Source organism: Tigriopus californicus, chromosome 10 (assembly GCF_007210705.1).
Source record: "Tigriopus californicus strain San Diego chromosome 10, Tcal_SD_v2.1, whole genome shotgun sequence".
NCBI classification, from domain to species: domain Eukaryota; kingdom Metazoa; phylum Arthropoda; class Copepoda; order Harpacticoida; family Harpacticidae; genus Tigriopus; species Tigriopus californicus.
Genome location: NC_081449.1, coordinates 15,829,199 through 15,847,259, shown reverse-complemented (window position 1 = coordinate 15,847,259; position 18,061 = coordinate 15,829,199). Strand labels below are relative to the sequence as shown.

The 18,061-nt window shown below is 42.6% G+C and overlaps 2 protein-coding genes across 2 annotated transcripts in view; one reads left to right on the top strand and one right to left on the bottom strand.

Moving 5' to 3' along the window:
- Positions 1–3,369: 3,369 nt before the first annotated feature.
- Positions 3,370–6,092, top strand: LOC131889392 (HEAT repeat-containing protein 3-like). The gene is made up of 3 exons (XM_059238481.1): positions 3,370–3,655; positions 3,750–4,423; positions 4,859–6,092. The coding sequence occupies exons 1-3, from the start codon at positions 3,481–3,483 to the stop codon at positions 6,002–6,004; spliced, it is 1,995 nt and encodes a 664-aa protein (XP_059094464.1). The 5' UTR covers positions 3,370–3,480; the 3' UTR covers positions 6,005–6,092.
- Positions 6,093–14,172: 8,080 nt separating this feature from the next.
- LOC131888708 (uncharacterized) overlaps positions 14,173–18,061 on the bottom strand; it is a 24,897-nt gene continuing 21,008 nt past the window's right edge. The window contains exons 2-3 of the mRNA XM_059237628.1: positions 15,156–15,434; positions 14,173–15,086 (exon numbers count right to left, since the gene is read on the bottom strand). Of these exons, the coding sequence (XP_059093611.1) occupies positions 14,740–15,086; positions 15,156–15,434 (626 nt within the window). The 3' untranslated portion in view covers positions 14,173–14,739. The remainder of the gene's footprint in view (positions 15,087–15,155; positions 15,435–18,061) is intronic.

The window sequence follows — 18,061 nt, the reverse complement described above, 5'->3', positions numbered from 1 at the left end:
TTCACTTAACCTCAAAGTTAAGGATTTTCTCTTGCCAATAATAATGCCAACATATCTGAGGTAATCAGTGATGGTGTCTCAAAGGCCCAGAATAAGGCCCTAGGATAAATGGAATTCTGACCAAAAATATTCAATTTCCATTCCTAGTGCAGGGATGTGAGAGAACAGTCCACATGCTAATCTTCAACACTGCAAAAAATGCATGGTTTGACTGAATCATGTGGCAAAAAACAAGGAGCAGAAGCAATGTTTCAAGCTGTATTGGTTCTATGTATCAAATATTTGGAATAATCAAGAAATCATGCAAGTTTCTTAAGAATCCCACGTTGGTCTATGGTTTTACTACTTCATGTTCACCTTTTCAACTGATCCAAAACACATTGCTATGGACAGGGGAATAAGCTTTGAGTGGCTGGAACTGGGAGCTGGACAGTATCTTGACCAGAGCCAAAGTCATGCCTTCACCTTCTTTCCAAGACATAGGTCACCAAGGAGAAAATATGAGAACTGATTATTGGCAAACAGAGCCTCATGGTCCTTGAAACCATGACAGGAAGCCCAATGGGCGTAGTTGATCCAGCAATGGGTTGGAGTGCTATATCACCAAATGCTTTGAGCCCCTTCTCTCATCCTCCCTCACCACATTATTGAAGATGCCCCAGGCGTTACCATCATTGGCATCTACTACTATCTAGGGACCATGATGACTAAGGTTCTCAAAATTATGCATAAATACAGACCTCAGTATAAAAAACAAGGCACAATAAAACAAGCCTAGCATAAGCTTCAAAGAAGCTTTATATTGCCATGGCATACTAGTGTATTTTAAGTAATTTGTTAAGTTGGGCATATAGGTTCTAATAACATGCTCTCATTACAGTGGAGCAGTATCTGAACAGTAATCTAAGACTTAATTTCATAACCATCACATGTTGTATCAATACAAAACCCTTGACTTGTCTTGTCTTTGACACGTCATCATTTACCCAAACCACTAGTTTATCTAGTGCTTGCAGTTACCCCCTTCATTTTTCCCAAGTACACTGAAACAGGGACTCTAAAGAGTGCTTTAGTGTCCTTGACTGAACCAAGTATAATCAATATTGTTGTGATCTCACACTTCAACAAACTATAAAGGCCCATATTTGCAAAGTCAGACAGCCAAACAAAACAAGAAGATGCACGGTAGATTGCTGAATTAACTAATTGTGACGTGCCATGAAAGCCATTTCTTCTCCAGACGTCATGTGACCCAGGTCATATATTATACATAAGATTTTGAAAGAATTTGACAAAAAACAACACAAAGGTATTATAATTCAAAGAGGCTGACTCACACAGCGCCCTCTGAAGTGCAGAATGTAAACCATTTTTTGTGCAGTGTAAGGGTGCTATTGTATCAATCTGACCAATTCATTTTTTAGCTCTTGTATCAAAATCTGCATATGATAATGGCACTTGTATTTTGACAATATTCACAAACTGACATGACCAAGAATTGCAATTAAGGCTATTATTATACCATTAGTAATAAAAGGTAGCATTTCTAAACACAGTGCTAGTCAATGAATGAGAACATATTTGCCCTTCATCCTTGGTTTGCAACCACAAAAAGAAGAGATGTTGCAAGATCAGTCAGTTAAGAAGGGTTTCTTCATCCTTGACAATTACTACCTTTTCTCTTAGACTGTTTATCATAAAAAAATAATAATAATCTTTATTGCGACTCTTGGTCATGTCATGGCGTAAAAGTAACTATAAAATAAAATCTGATGTATATACATTATACAAAATGGTAAAACAAGAAGAATGTCAAAAAGGTAAAGCAATAAAATAGTTGACTAGAAAGGGATATCACAATGAGTATGACTAAATTGGTTCAATGCACATGAAAAAAGGTAAGAGGTGAGTTGCAGATAGTACAAAGACAGGTAGGTAGAGGTAAGTGATGAAAATCTTGGTTATTGCAGTAGAGTGGATGGGCCAGATTGAACAGATCCTTTGTCAACTCCCATCGCTGATGGCATTTGGCTGGGAGATGGACAAAGGTACGTGACTGCCAATACTCCGAAGGGATGTCGGGCAAGGACAATAAGGTGTAAGCAAGTCCTTGACCGGAAGGACAACTTGTGTCCGGACTTCACGTCCGGAAAGGTCAGGTTCCCAACACTGTTGGACACTAACCTTGCCAGCCCGATGGTGAGGGGCTCGGTTTCACATAGAAAATGTGTCCATGCATTGTTGGCATATTGGGCACGCAGAGGTATCGCTTGAGGAACTTGGTGTAGGTGGCATCGGCGGATTTGAGGCGGATTGGGCGGAGTTGGGAAACCAAAGGTGTAGGCCGTAGAGAAAAATTGGGGTGACGTAGATCCGGAAGAGTTGAAGGACTATTGGGAGGGGAAGATTCTTCATGGGAAGTCTATTGCATATGTATCCGATCCTGGCCCTGGCCTTAGTTATTGTGGATTTGAACCGCATTCTAGAGGCCTCTTCTCTCTTGTATCATTTGTGAAGCAGAAAAATAAAGTTGGTTTGGAGGTCTTTACAATTCTATCATTTTGAAATGCAATGGAATTGCAGCTGTTTTCAAAAGATAAGATGCAGATAAATATTGGTTTATGTGGGAATTAATTTGTTGTTTTGTTGTTGCTTGTCCTTTTCATGATTGAATTGGGTGCTTTGGGTTCAACCTTATTTTAACAGTGATCAGCTTTTGCAATGTTCATAATTTGCTAAGTGTCCTCACAGAAAAAATAGATTTGAGTTAAATACAAATTTTGGCAAGACAATGTTCGTCATACTGGGTTCGAGTATCTTATTATCGATGTGTGCCGTTTTTCTTCAGTTCCAGTTAAAGAGGTAAACTTGAAAACAATTGGGCCAATTTCCTCCAATGGGGTACCCACGAGATTGGTGAGCGCATATTTTGAGATGCTATTCAGTACCGTCCTATTTCAAAATTTGCGTTCACTAAACCACGTTGGGTACCCCAACCATCCCAACCCAGAAAAAGAAGAGAAATTAGAGGCGTAAATAAACATAAGCACGAAAATCTTGAGCAGCAAGCCAGACAAGTCGATAAATAGATGAACTCAAGATCTATAGACCCAACTGATTTGGGCTTGAATACTTGAAGCTAAGCTTGAGCGTCATCATTCGAATGGGGGGTGGGAACTGGAAACCAGCATACAGATCTGAGGACGGTCTACCTAAGACTCCTTTAGATAATGACCCATCTCTCAGCCGAGAAACAACCCATCCGTCGTAAGCCGGTGGCCACATGGCTCTATTTCCCGTTGTCTGTCCAATAGCTCCACGGCCACCCTGACTACTGTCAGCTGTTTCTCACCGATCCTCAACACAGAGACAGACACCAAGTTATTGTTGTTGTTTTGAGATTGGGCCGTGTGGACCGTTTGGACGCGTGGGCTGGCCCTCGCTCATTCATACCGACTCATACCACGTGTCCGAGAGATTATGGGTAAAAGCGGTCGACCTCGAGCCCATCGGCACCAACGCCTCCAACCCGTGCACGGCCAGGGTCCAGCTAGCCGACGAGCGGGACGGGACTCAGCCTCAATGGGCGAGCGCGCCCAACCCACTGACAGCGATGCCGCTTTGATCGCCCGGATCTTGGAACAACTCAAGAGCGGTAGGTAGTTCAAGGGTTGGGGTGGGCTGAGCCGTTTCGGCCGTTACCCAGAGCTTTTTATGAATAAGTCCATTGGCGGGCATTGCTTTCATAGGTTCGGCTAATGAGACGGAAATTGGTCTGAATAGTTTGGCCATGTTGGTGGATGCTGCTTTGGCCGGACCCATTCTGGAGGCCCAGTTGGTACGCTATGCCGCGCCCTTCATGCTGGACCGGGATCTCCAACTCGAGTCTCGGTTAGCCGCCGTGGGGGCTTGTCACAACCTCTCGTTGGTCTCACCCGACATCTGCCAGCATATGGTGGCTCAAGACGACATCATGACGCCCTTGGGCGCGCTCTTGCCGCTGATTGACCCGCACAGCGCCCATCCCGTGGAAATCGCCCTAGGCGTGGAGGCCTTCAGTTTGCTTTGGAACTTGTGCGAGGCCAGTGACACGGCCTGGGAAATCTTCCACCGCCGGGATCTCAGCCCGGCTTTATTTCGCTGTCTGACGCCGTCCACTCCCCTGAAATTGGCCTTGCCGGCCTTGCAATGCTTTCTGACCGTGTCTGAAGGTCAACCGACGGCTACCATGACGGTCCTCCCCACTCCACCCGAGTTCTTGTCGTCCCTGTTTGGCCGACCGGTCGATTCGGGTCCGGCGCGCCATTGGCAAATGCTGGCCGTGGGCGTGGCCCTGAATGTCAACCCAGCCGGTCAGGATCGAGCCGGAGCCCAAGTTTTGAGCGTGCTGGCTGATGGATTGGCCTGGGATGCTCGTCAAATGGTAAGAGAGGGTTATTGAGGCCGCTGCTCAAGGCTCATGGCTCAGGATGTACGTAGGGGTGATCCAGCTACAACAATGCAGTTCATCTCTCTGTTGGCTTTTTGGTTTCTTATGGAGCCACTGACGAAAGTATTGCCATGAGCCTAACATGCTCATTGGCATGTGGATTGCTTTGGCACAATTGGCGCCAAGTTAAAAATCATGACCACCATTCTTTGCTTAACCATGTCAAGGACACTAGAGCCAAAGTCCCTGCTCAAGTGTATGAGCGTATATTACTGACATTGATTGCATTGCATTGCCACACCAAATTGGATCGTGTTTGCTATTTTTCACAATTTTGCCGTGGATTTCAGCTCAAGAAAACCTCTTAAGGCCATGAATTATCCACCGCTCGTCAATAATTATCCAATCTAACACGATTCTGCCTTACAGGTTCACGACTATACCAGCCAATGCCCATTGCGCCCCAATCCGACATCCCCGGGCCATGAATCTGACCAGGCTCACACCACTCCCCAACCCGAAGACCCGCAGTTAGACGTGAAGCTCGAACAACTTCGGCAAGATCTACTCTATACCCTACATGCCCAACAAACCGGCCTGGAGTTACTCACTAATATATGCTGCACCCTGGACGATGATGATGATGACGACGATCAATGGCAAGACGACGAGAGCTCTCACGGTGACTCTGATGAAATGGACATGAACGGCACTCCCTGCGAAGACGAGTCCCCATCCAAACTGCCCGCTTTACCCGTGGCCGTGCTCGAGTTCATCCAATCGCGTCAAATTGTGGACACAGTACTCCACAAAGCTAGTCTACCTGCGGAAAATGTGCTTACTTTGCTCAAAACCGATCTCCGGGGCCGTTATCAAGGTCCGGAAATTCTACGTGCTTTTACATCCCTGCAAATTCGGGCTTTCTTGTGCTTGGCCAACTTGGTAGAATTGCTGCCCTTGGACGATCTGGGTGGGGTGTCAAAGGTGTCAGCCATGTGGACCGACTTGGTGCGTTTGTGCTTTGCCACCACCCACGACACGGCACCCTCCGAGGACTTGTTGGATGCGGCCACATCGGCCCTCCGCGCCTTGACCCAAACTCTGGTAGAGGCCAAGGCGGGCCCACTCGAGTCTCTGAACGAATCCGAGCTGAAAGTCATCCTTGAGGCCGGTGCCCAATGTCCTTACCCGAAAATTCGCCTCAACCTGTTGCAAATCATTGGCAGCTTAGGAACGTTGGCCACACAGTTGGGCCACCCGGATTGTAGTGCCTCAGAAATGGCCGCCTCGTACCTGATGGTGGCGGCCACGCGCGAAAGTGATCTCCGACTCAAAGCCGAGGCCCTGGACAAGATGTTTGATATGTTCAGTGAGGACGAGACGGATGGACTGTTTTTGAAACTCGGGCTGTTGCCCAAATTACGAGATTTGGAGAAAAATATCAAGCACGAAACAGCTCGGCAACGCCACCAAATGAGTGCGGAAAATCGTGGGATTGTCCGGCTAGCATCCACCAATCTGAAGCGATTTATCAAATACAAGAGCAAGCGACCACTCTTGAATGGGGGAGCTTAAGGAATATTGTTTTGTATGTTATATATTGCGCTCGGAACGTCGCTTGTTTCCTTTTTGTTATCGCTATTAAATTGACGGACCAATTTGACCTTGCTAAAATTTCAATTGATTTTTGCTTGCATTAGAATTTCAAGGGAACAGAGGAAAAGTGCGCCGTTCTGAGGAAGTTCGGAACTCAACTCGAGAAGGCGTTTGAAAACTTGAAAAAAGTAACAGTCCAGGCAATATGCTTAGAAAGGTTAAAAATTACTGTCACTGTGCCAAAACCACCGTCGTTGGTATAAAAACATGAGGAGAACGCCACTCTTCTCATCGTCTTTGAATAAATAGCATAATCTAGAGCATTTGTAAGCTCAGGAAAACCTTTCTGCTTTAAAGATCCAGACCATCCAGACCTAGAGCGAGTAATCATTTGTCTCAAGTCCGGCCGGACCACTCACTTCCATGAACAGTTGCTTTTAGGAAGAGATTGTTGACCTTTTCCATCACTTTGGAAGGAGATGCACCATGTCTTCCCTCTTTTTTTTAACTTTTTATTACTACCATTGAATAAAAGATAGATTGCATCTTTTGAAGCCACAGGACCAATGATTTTTTAAACTCTGGATATTTTGAGAATTTCCCAACAGGTTCGCCAAAGGTTCTCTAAAATTAGGAAACTTAAAGATACAAAAGCTAGATTGAAGCTTTACTGGGACAATTGTTCAAGCACAATTTCTGATCAGCCTTTCATGCACATTCAAAACTAATAAAACTTGACTTTGACAAGGCCTTTGTTTGACAAGGTAGGTCATGGCCTGTTAGTTAACAGTCTCCATGAGATTCGGATCAAAGGCTAGGTTCTCAATTGGTTAAGAAGTTTCATTTGTGGTAGGAGTCAACTGGTTAAGGTTGAGGGATCCCTTAATGATATACATGATGTCAAGTCGGGTGTTCCTCAGGGTTCCATTTCGGGTCCTCTCCTTACCTTCATTATCTTCACTGCTCCGCTTCAGAAGCTTGGTAGTATTATTGTCAGCATCTCTTCCTATGCTGATGATACAAAATTGGTAGTTGGTAGGAATGGTCAGGATTCTGGTTGTCTGGTAAAGGTCCTAGACCGAATCTACTCTTCTCTTGGGTTGCTGCGAGTAGCATGGCAAGGAAAGGAATGAAATTCTGCTCAATGACCTTTGGGTTGACACCACTAGACACTCCACAATTAGATGATGAAGGTAAGGGCATTCAGCAGGTCTCGTCCATGAAGGATTCAGGTTTAGTTCTTCAAGGTAATGGAAAGTTCGATGAGCATTTCCAGTTCAAAGTTGGTAAAGCTTTTCAAACATGTGATTGAATATATCGCACGTTTAAGTCCAGAGATGGTATCACGATGCTAACTCTGTTCAAGTCGATTGTCCACCTGCATCTTGAATATGCCCCGCCCATTTGGGCTCCAATGAGTTCAGCAGGTTTGCAAAAGCTCGAACAAGTCCAAAGATGTTTCACTAGGAACATTGAGGATATGAGAGCGGTCTCGTATTGGGACAGGTTAGAAAGGTTGGGATTGTACAGTATTCACAGACGGTACGAAAGGTATCTGATACTGTTCGTTTTCAAAAGCACTTATGAGCCCAACCCAGGATTTAGGGTCAATTCTAGTGACCGTCGAGGCATAATGTGCGTCTTGAGAGCACCCTCAAGCCCTCGAGAATCCAGACTAGTTCAAACAATGAAGTCCACTTCTCTTCTTTCTCGGGCTGTTCAATTTGCTTCCCTTTAATATTCGTAGGGAATACGTAAATCTTTCTGATCCTGTAGCATCTTTCAAGTCAGACTTGGATAATTTTTTAGGTAACATTCCAGATTAACCTTACATTCAAGGGTTAGCCAGATCCGCCATGTTTAATTCGTTGGTCGATCAAATCATTTATGAAAATAAAAGTTAGGTGAAATTAATACATTTTTCGTCTTAAACTGCTGGGATTTCAATCCCAGTAGCGGAAAGGAAGTCCGCAAAAAATAAATTTGAGGCACTTTTAAAGATTGTTTTTCTTTCCACAAAATTGACGATTTTGTTTCAAACAATCATAAAATTGAACTTTTCCAATTTAATTTGTTTCATTGACGAACATCCGTAATGAGAGTTGGCGTAATTGCTCTGAATATATTTGCATTTTGATACTTGGATGAACCTTCCTTTTTCTGCAACTTTTGGCCTGAAAAATTCAGAGCTGTCTGCAATGTTGCATTGTTTGGTTCCCTGATATTAACTCTTTCCGCAACTTTGAAATAATTAGCTTATCAATTATGTGATAATTAATTAAATAGTCCAATGGCTTAGCACGATATTTCTGACTAAGTGTACCTGACAAGATGCTTGCAATGCAAAATAGGAGAACATTTTTCCTTTCGGAGTTTGTAGGACCAACTTCATGTTTGGAATAGAATCAATCAAAGAGTAAAATGGAGTATACTGAGCGGGTAAGATTGAAGTAACATTCTCAATTGCATTTCATAAGTCCCAACCAAAAATAACATAGGGTGTACAAGGTTCTAAGAGTGGGAAATTTTGGCCCTTAAAAGGAGGATATTTTCAAAAACTTTAGAATATTACGTTTGGGAATTGAAAGTAGTTTACTGCAACAAATTTGCGATTTTATGAACAAATATGTTGTTGTTATGTGGGCGTGATAAAGATCAGGATGAGAACGATAAAGCCAAATGATGTTTCCATGTTTCCAGATGAAGAACTAAGATACGAGTGATTATTGGGAACAGCAGACGCACCGCAAGACATGCGAGACTAGAGAGAACCAAAACAATAGAATAGTACAGTTGTGTGCTCTGTATTAATACAAAAGTGCAAGAATGATGCACTCTTGGGCTTTACTACGGTAACACTTCATTCCAAAGGAAGAAGCCAAAGTAAAACATTTAAAACATTTTTCTTTGGAGTAGGGTAAGATAATTTTACCTGATTACTAGAGATGTCGTTGGTTAAGCTACGTTGTTACACCATTTAGGCTCAACTGAAAAAAAATGACGAGTATGCAATGCTTAATTTCTTTACTTGTCATTTGATCTTCAATTTTGAAAACGTTGCAAAAATTACAATATGCCATACCCTTCGATTCTTTCATTCTTTTAAGATTTAGCCTCTTTTGAGATTATTTTACTACATATTTTGTCACTTTGTAATCAAATATTATGAAAATATTTCACCTTTAAATCTTGAGTTGTTGGATTGCTAGCTCTTCGGTAGATCACAATAAATTTTGGTAAAGTTTCGCCTTCTTCAAAACGCAAAGGGAATCTTTAACATGCGGATACATGGAGGGTATTATGGCCTTCAAAACGTTTTTTTTACCCATGTACGACGTTTATAGAGAACCTTCAGGACTATGGCTTGTTTAGTTCTCCACGTAATCCTTCGACTCATCGCAAGCTTTTGCGATGTTGTTTCTGTGAATAGAACAAACAAGACTTGGAGAGAGCAGTTCCTCAATCAAAAACACAAAAATCGTGGGGAAACGTACTGGAAATTCCATTTTTGTTTCGATTTCTCGGGAAGTCGTTGGCCGGTATTCCCTTGCATCGGCTCAAAAAGTTGTTAGACAGCAAGCTTGGCGTAAAGTCCCAGTTTTGTTGCTGGCCATGGATGGAGGCATCGCATCACAACGTACTATAAAAGCCCGTGAGACGGCGCTATAGGATATAGTTTGAGCAAAGTGCTTTTCACATACGGTCAGAAACAAACACACATACTAATACTAGCACCAACATCCAACATGAAGTGGGGCATCGCTGTTATTTCACTGGCCTTTGTTTGTCTGGTTGGACTTAATCTAGTCACAGGTATGTAATGTCACTATTGGTCAATTGATCCTCAGCTCAATTCGAGGTGTTAACATGAGGGTGCATACTTGGAGTGAGAATTTTTGATTGAAAACCCGATTGTTGTTCGTTTTAGTTTGCATCAAGTTCAGGGGCAATTTGGGAAGCTTCTTTTTTTGACAAATTATTATAAATAACCTCGTTGTACAGGGCAGGCGGAAATAACTGTAATTTCACCTTGACCATTGAAAATTGAATCGGTCAATAATTTAAATCAAAAGTGCCCGAATAGATATTTGAACCTTGGCTATCCTTCAAGACTCTCTACAAATCTTTTTTTTTCCTTTCCCAATATCACAAATGTAAAGGAAATATCATCAAATTTGGACCAACAACATGAATAAAAAAGATTTCGCAAAGCCACCATAAGTTGCAAATGAAGGCCATATCAGATAATAAGATGAGAACCTCTTCTTTGGATGTTGCTTAAATCAGTTTTTTTGGAATGAAATCGCCATTGATATCAGCTTTCGGTACTTTTCAGTAAATGAATGTTAGGGTTATTTAAATTATGAGTTCATTATTATATTTCCTTTTTTTCAATCTTATCTGCTTACTTTTCGAATCTAAACCATGATATTCAATGGCTGAGATTTAAGTTGAGCAACACAACCATAAAACTGAAATTGAAACACAAATAAATTCTTTTTTTTTTCAAGCTTAAAAGGGAATCTATTCATACATCATATTGAACTTTTAACCAAAAAAAGACCTCTCCTTGACGTCCGTATAGATTCCAAAAGTACACTACGGTGACCCTGAATGGTTTCATCCAGTAGGCGTGAATGCTTGAAAAATGTGCTTGATTTTCGTTAGCGTTGAACCACTTACCACAACCTCAGCGATTATGTTTAGCAGAACTTGAACCCTCCCTCCTTTCACCTTCTCACTATCAAAAATCTGAAAGACCACCAATCATTATATTCTTGATACTAATTCAGAGACCGAGGCTGGTTGGGGTGACTGTTGGGACACGTGGAGCCGTTGCTCCAGATGGAGCTCAGGGGGTACGGGCATTTTGTGGCAATCCTGCGCCAAGCGATGTCAATGTCTCGGCAAAGCCACGGGCTCGTGTGTCATTTCCCGATCGGCGTGTCCGCTCTCAAATAAAGCCTGGCAATGCAAATGCAGCTCAGCACGGCGATCTGGTCGCAAGCCCTCTTGGTGTGGATTTTAAAGCAACTTTAAACAACCTTCGTGATATTTGTCTGACTCTTATACAAATCCTTCCGATGAAATATCAAATAAAGATTCATGATTCGAATATTGCTACCCCACTTCCAGGATTGGGGAATCTTTTTTTTGTTATAAGTAGACCTAAAAAAGGGAAATGCCATTATCCTTAGTATTCATCTTATTGCCGAGTTTGGGATGAATTATTCAAACATCAGTTTTGGTGAAAAAGTAACTGTTTTGTAGCTATTAGAATTTTTCATGCATTTTTATCACAAGGCTAAAAGCCTGTTAGTAGAGGGTCCTCTTGTCATTATGCCATCCTTGTTTCCATCGCATGCTTAACTAATCAAGGCATCTTTTGTGGCATTTTTGTCATATGTCATATGAATTGCTGCTGTACCAGGGTAAATGGGAGAGCTTGCGGTCCTATCCAAGGGTAATATATGAATTAATGATGGCTGTGATAACAAAGTCGCAACATATCTTATTAGGGACACTAATCATCATGCAAATGACAGAGCTGCCAAGCGACTCCATTAGGAACAAACAAAGAACAAACAAAAGCACAAAAAGCCCTGGCCCGGATTTATCGGATTATTTATTTGCCCGCAGCGCTCCCTTTTTAAAACTCTTTGTATTGGCAACAAGAATAATGTAGCAAAGAGTGCTGGCCAAGGTTAGTTTCAGGGACAAAAAAGACTTATATGCTGAAGTAATTTAGGCGCCTTATTCTAAAAATTGAAAGATATTGATGAGTTGTAACGCTACACCACTTTTGATATGATGTTTCATGACAATGAAACAATCAATTTATCTTAATTTCTTCGGACCATATGCCTATGTCATCAAAACTAAATCGTAACGAAATATGAGGATAAGTTTTCTTTTCATTACGTTAAAACGCAAAACATCAGGAAAGAAGCTCGTGTAGAGTTAGTCCAAAGAAGCGTTCCTAAAGCTAAGATCTCTGAGTAAAAGCTAATTGAATCAAGCAAGGTCAGGGCGAGAATGCTTCATTCATTTATAAATGCTTCAACGTAACCACATCAATCAAAATGTTCAGAGTGTGGAATCGAATCCAAATAACCAAGTGCCACACTAGGAAGCAATTTGCATCTTGCTGTGGTAAACTTTCCATCATGAGGAGACCAGCTGGGGGCAAACTGAATAAGAGATGTTTTATAATAGATGATCACTCACCACTCTCTCTATGTATAAATCGATTCAAACGTCAGGGTGTTAGCATCATATCATTGCAAAAAGATAAGTAAGCGTCACTTGGTTCGAAGTTGAAAGGGATTCTATTATCAAGGAGGGCATTGAGCACTCCTAATTTCTGGAATGTGTTAAAAAGCCATTGTTGAACTTGATTGTTCTGGCAACGAATTTTGATTTCAATGATGCAATTTGTACATGTATAACATATATGAACAAATGAGCAAGAAAACTTACGACAAACAGCTAAAATCAGTTGATAAAAGGCAAACATTTTAGTGATAGCGATCTTGCGCCAAGAAGGTGTTGCGTATACTAAATGTGCCCCCCAAAAAAACATTAATTGATGACTACAGTCTGTCTCAGAGAACCGTGGAAAATCGGCGCCTCCTACAAACTTTGCCATCTAACTCAAAAAGTATCTGTCCAATCAAAATAATATTTTTAGATGCTTATTATTAAGTCAATACCTTTCTTTAGCTCAAATAGCCTGCATTGGCTGCCAACAATGCCTCAATTTCAGGCCGGAGGGTTCTGCAGATAAAGCTGACAAAATCATTATTCATGGCAGCCCACTCCTTGTCAACGACAGCCTACAGGTTATCTACACTGTTGTTGGAGGAGTTCAGGACCTTCTCTCCTGGGTGCTTCAAATACCATAATCAATCGGCAATAAGTCTGCTGAGGATGGAGGCCACATTGACCATGGCCGAAAAACTTGGAGATTGTCCTCGAACCATTTTCAAGTCCCTTTGGACTTGTGTGAAAGGCTGTTATCAGTGAGGAGCTGGCGGAATCGACAAAGGAAAGAATGTGCTCCCAGATCATGAATGGCCCTTTGGATGGTGGTCCTACCCATATTGAGCTCTTTGGCCAAGGTGCACATGCTCTTGTTGTGGGTCTGGCTTCAACCTCCAAGGCCAGGCAAATCCGGAACACATTATCTTTTGACCACGGCTTCAGTCTTAGTCACGTACCTTTTTTTTTAGAAAGCCATGACAAAAAGTCATAAACAGATGAGCCGGAAATCAAAAAGCCATTTCTATATCTCTTATAGACACTTTGACCTGATCAGGACAACTCTACTCTTAATGGCAAATAAAAAGTAAAGATTGATGTTCAGTAAAAACATTACAAGACATATCGAATCCAAACAACTAACTAGATCATAATGATGTTTTTAGAAACTGACGGCCATGTCATACTCAACAAATGCTTCAAATTTGAGCATAATTTCTTTCAAAGGGCGGTGCCGTACTGCTCACGCATATACTGAGTTTGGTATCCTTAGCCTTGTAATTTGGCACCTTGCTCAGCCTTGACAGGCATTCATTGAGCATTGATATTTTTGATCTCGTTCTTCTCTGAGATGTTATTTGTCCAACAAGCTTGCCTGTCCTTCGAGAAATGTGGGGAACAATTTTGGAGGTGTTATACTCTTTTTGATATGTCTACAGTACCTTGTGATTGATGTTGGCTCATAGCCTTTGTGCTCTTCAATTTGGAATGCCAATTTTTGTAAGATGGTTATGTACGAAAGGCCCTCTATATCAAGAATGCAATTCCCTCAAATTAAACTTGAAACGAAAAACTGGTGGGCAAGACGTCGGCACTTTTGGCCACCTCTCTGTTTTAAGTTCCAATCTTTTCCAGAATCACTCATGCCCCAGGTTTTGAAACTTCGGCTTATTCATTATTCTCTTCCTAATCAGACATTATTTCATCAATCTACAAACTTCCACCTGTTGACTACATAACACCTTGAATACCAACATATTTTCTGCTACAAGTTCCTTATGGTACACATGACCTAAAAATTCCAGATGAAGAGAGGGTACCTCTTTCTCTTGTCAAAGCTTAGCTAGCTCCAATGAAACAGCAATTGGTCACTGATTCGAAAACAACTAGACATTAGAGTAAACATTTATATTGACTGATATATGGGTTTGTATGTAGGAGTGAATGGTAAGTAAATGCTATACAAAACACATGAGCCCGTCTCCGAAGAAACCTGGGCAAGCATAACAGACGGCAAACTTATTCTTCATTATACTTTTACACAAACGGGATACTTATAGACACGCACTCTACTAGCACAAGTGAACCAGGTTCGTCCATACTTTTCACACGAATTCTCGTTGGCCACAAGAAACAGATCCGACTTCTTAATCCGCGTCATTGGTATCGTCGTCATCATCATCATCCTCTTCTTCGAAAGAGGCTGCCGTGGAGGAGGCCTGGGAGGCAAGCTCTTCGAAAAGCTTGCTCTCTTCCAAGTCTGACAAGTTATCTTCAAAGTCGTCATCAGTAGCGTTAACGCCTAGCTTCGTTTCATTGAAGTTTGAGTTCTGATTACTTTTTTTGTTTTTGTTATTATTGTTGTTGTTGTTGTTTTCCTCCTCAATGAGATCAAAGTCTGTGATCAAGGTCTGCCCAAGTTTAAAGAGGATCCGTTTCTTGTGTGCCCGCCGTCAGTTTTGTTTGAGCTCTTCTCGCATAGCATCGATAGCCGAGCAGATCTTCAGGGCTGGCCCTAATTTGATGGCCATGGCCGACATCAGATGGTCGGCCTTCAACAACATAAGGGCTTGGCCGTCGATCTCCTGGAGCAGGAAGTCTTCAACATAATCAGAACATCCGGGCAAATCTTTGACAAAGTCGCACACTTGTTGCACACTCCATTTCAACGGATTGGTGCCTTTGAGGAGAGCTTCCACGTCGATTTTGTTCTTGGCCTTCAAGTCTGCAGGATCAGTTGAGGCAGGGACACTGTCTATTTTAGACTTCTTTCCCGGAGGTGCGCCAGCCTCGCTTCGAGCTGCAAGAGGAAGATACAGTAAGTTTATACGTTTGGTTGAAATCAAACCAATGAGGCTGCCGAACTCACCTTTGTCGGCGTTGAGTCTTTGTTGTTCGATGCTTTGACGCGTGGATCCTGGAGGTCTTCCAGGTCCGCGTTTCTTCTCAGTCGCATTACCCTCGCTAGCCTTTTTGTTCACACTGATATTGCTTGAGGCGGAATTTGAAGAGGACAAATTGTTTTTGATCGAAGGAAGGCTGCCCGAAAATGAAGAAGACATTGTTGTTGTTGAACTGGTGCTGCCATTGGATGATGATACGGATGTAAAGGGTTTGTCCGCCTTTTTCCGACTTCTTGCAGCCACACCTGGAATGATAGAAAAAAATAGGGTCACAAATCTATTCATCCATCCATCCATCCAATGACTCAGTGTCCCGCTGTTTCCTTCCGCGCCAACTCTCCAACCGGGATCTGCCCTGGCATTCTCGGTTGACAGCTTGTAGTCGCACCTTCGCAACCAAGGACCTCCCTTTTTCACTCAACCTCTTATTTCTCGGGCGGGATTGGAAGATTGGCTCTGGCCAATTAGCGAGCATTCTTCGGCTCCCTCCATTGACCGTCGGGTGCCAGCCAATAACAGTGACAGAACAAGCCATGAACTGTATTGGTCAGAACGGAAAGACACCGATCGACTGAATAATAATGGGAGGACACAAACCCTGCATTTCAATAAAATAACCACGAGAAAAGCTTATTTGAACTTGAGGGGTGCGTGTTGTGCTCCCACCACGTCAAACAAAAAGCTCTCAAACACATTTTGGCGTGATAACAACAAAAAAAATAACCAAGTACATGATGGTTCAGCCAAGCAAGCGATTTGCAAGTTTGCACTTAAAAGTACTTATATTGATGATTGATTGCGAATGGGAGCGAGGGCTTGCTTCCAAAACTGTCAAAACAAGTGATTTGGCTCGAATGGTGAGGCACCCTTTTGGTGAAAAAAATCCCCTCGTTAATCCCCGTATAGAGAAGGCTGGCCAAATACGTAGCTTTCAATTTTCCCTAGACGTTCAGACGAACCTGTTCCCAATGCTTTGGTCTTGTTGTTGCTGATACATTTGCAGTGGCCGCGACCAAACAAGTCTTACTGAAGCTCATGCTGGCTAGTGGCCTGGGGGTTCTCTGGGTCTCATGGGATCACTCAAGGTGCACATTTTCACACAGCTCTTAGTCTCTTCTCCTTCTCCTCCCTCTAAATGTGTAGTAGCCTTACACTATCTTGCAATTGTTGTGACTGAGACCGGAGGATAGGAGAAAAACCTTTCTGTCTAATTCAAAGGAAAGGAGGACAAGGGGGAAATCATACTAAGACTGGCTCTAACCAGGACAATCCAGTTGGTGAAAAACGGAACGCCATTATCTAAATGACGACCTAGGATCATGTTCCTCCTCAAAAACAGAGACAGAGAGAGAGAGAGAAACGACATGGGTTTTGGCACATAATATCCATTCGAACGGAGAGTCATCCTGTCACCCTTTGGCCACCAAGCCCGATATCCTTGGCCATAAAAACGGTTTTATCGGGCTTTATCGGATTTCCTCACCTCGTCGGAGACATTGCCATAAGAGGAGTTCTATATAATAGGCAACCAGGGTCGGGTTTGAATGGGGAACGAAAATGCATCGGTCGTAATGTCTGTGATTATCCTGACATTTTCGAGCCCCAGGAACATTGTACTGTGTACTGCGCATGTGTACACAACATATTGTAGTTGGTATGCCTACTGCATAACACTGGCTTGTATTTAAGTAATACTGTTGAATGCTTGTAGTAGAGCTACAAAAGCATGTTGGGTTTAAACTTCCCCCTCAAGAAGCAGACATGCTCTTGGATTTGAAATCGAAGGATGTGGATTGACATCATGAGAAAACCTCTGTTATTGGACAGATTCCGATGTCAGTCCCAAGTGGAGCATGTCAAACAAGGCGGATTTTTAAGTCATGTCGTCGACGAAGGATGTCTGGAATTTCACAACACTGATTCAGTATTCAGGAATGGCTTCTTGGTTGCTTGGTTGTTTCTCCAATTAGAACGAAGTCAGGAGAGCAAATGCCAGAGAGCGAGAGAGTTAGGAGAATCATACTCGTACGTGGAAAAAAGGCTCGTCGTGATGGATCAACGACAAGGTAAATTGGAAGACGAGATTCACGCACAGCAGGAATCTCGGGGAAGTTTTTGTACCTCTGTGCATCATCATATTCGCCTTCCTGGCTGGTTTTTATTATTTCAGAGCCACCATCTTGACGAGGCACCTTGGCTGCTCTCTCAAATAGACTCTCTGAGGGGTATATGATTATTATTATTTTTCTACTTCGAACATTTTGCGTGCTGAGAATACAAAAAAAACAACGATTCAAGCCGCTCTCAGAATCTCGGGACGAGAAGGAGACAGAGAGGGAGAACTACGAGTACGTGCATTGTCGAGGCCAGCCAAGAAGGGGCTGAGATTTGAGCGATCTCGTTGACGTCTGGAAATTCTTGAAACTCTTGAAACGTGACGATTACAATTTGAGAAACAAAATCAAATTGGCCTTGAATCGCCATGACTCGTCAGTTCTCGTCCCACTAACACTACAAGCAGTCCAGCCTCTTTTTCTTCTTCACATCGTTTGTACCTATTCAACGATATCATGTTTGGTGAGTGGCTGAGTTCATGCCAGGTTTCAAGGAAATGAAACTTCTTTGAACTACACACCTGATCCAAGTCCCAGGACCAAGTTTGCTTTTTTGGCGTACGTATGCATGTGTGTGTGTGTTTCTGCGCACTGCGTCTAGCCATTCTGGGGAGGAATCCCCAAAGGGGAAAAAGACCCTAAGAGGGGGAGAGGAGACAGAAAGGGAGGGAGGGAAAAGAACACGGCATAAGGGGAACACGGTGGTGCCTCTTCGTCTTATTTTTCTATCTTTGTTGCCAGGGATTGACTCCTCCCTG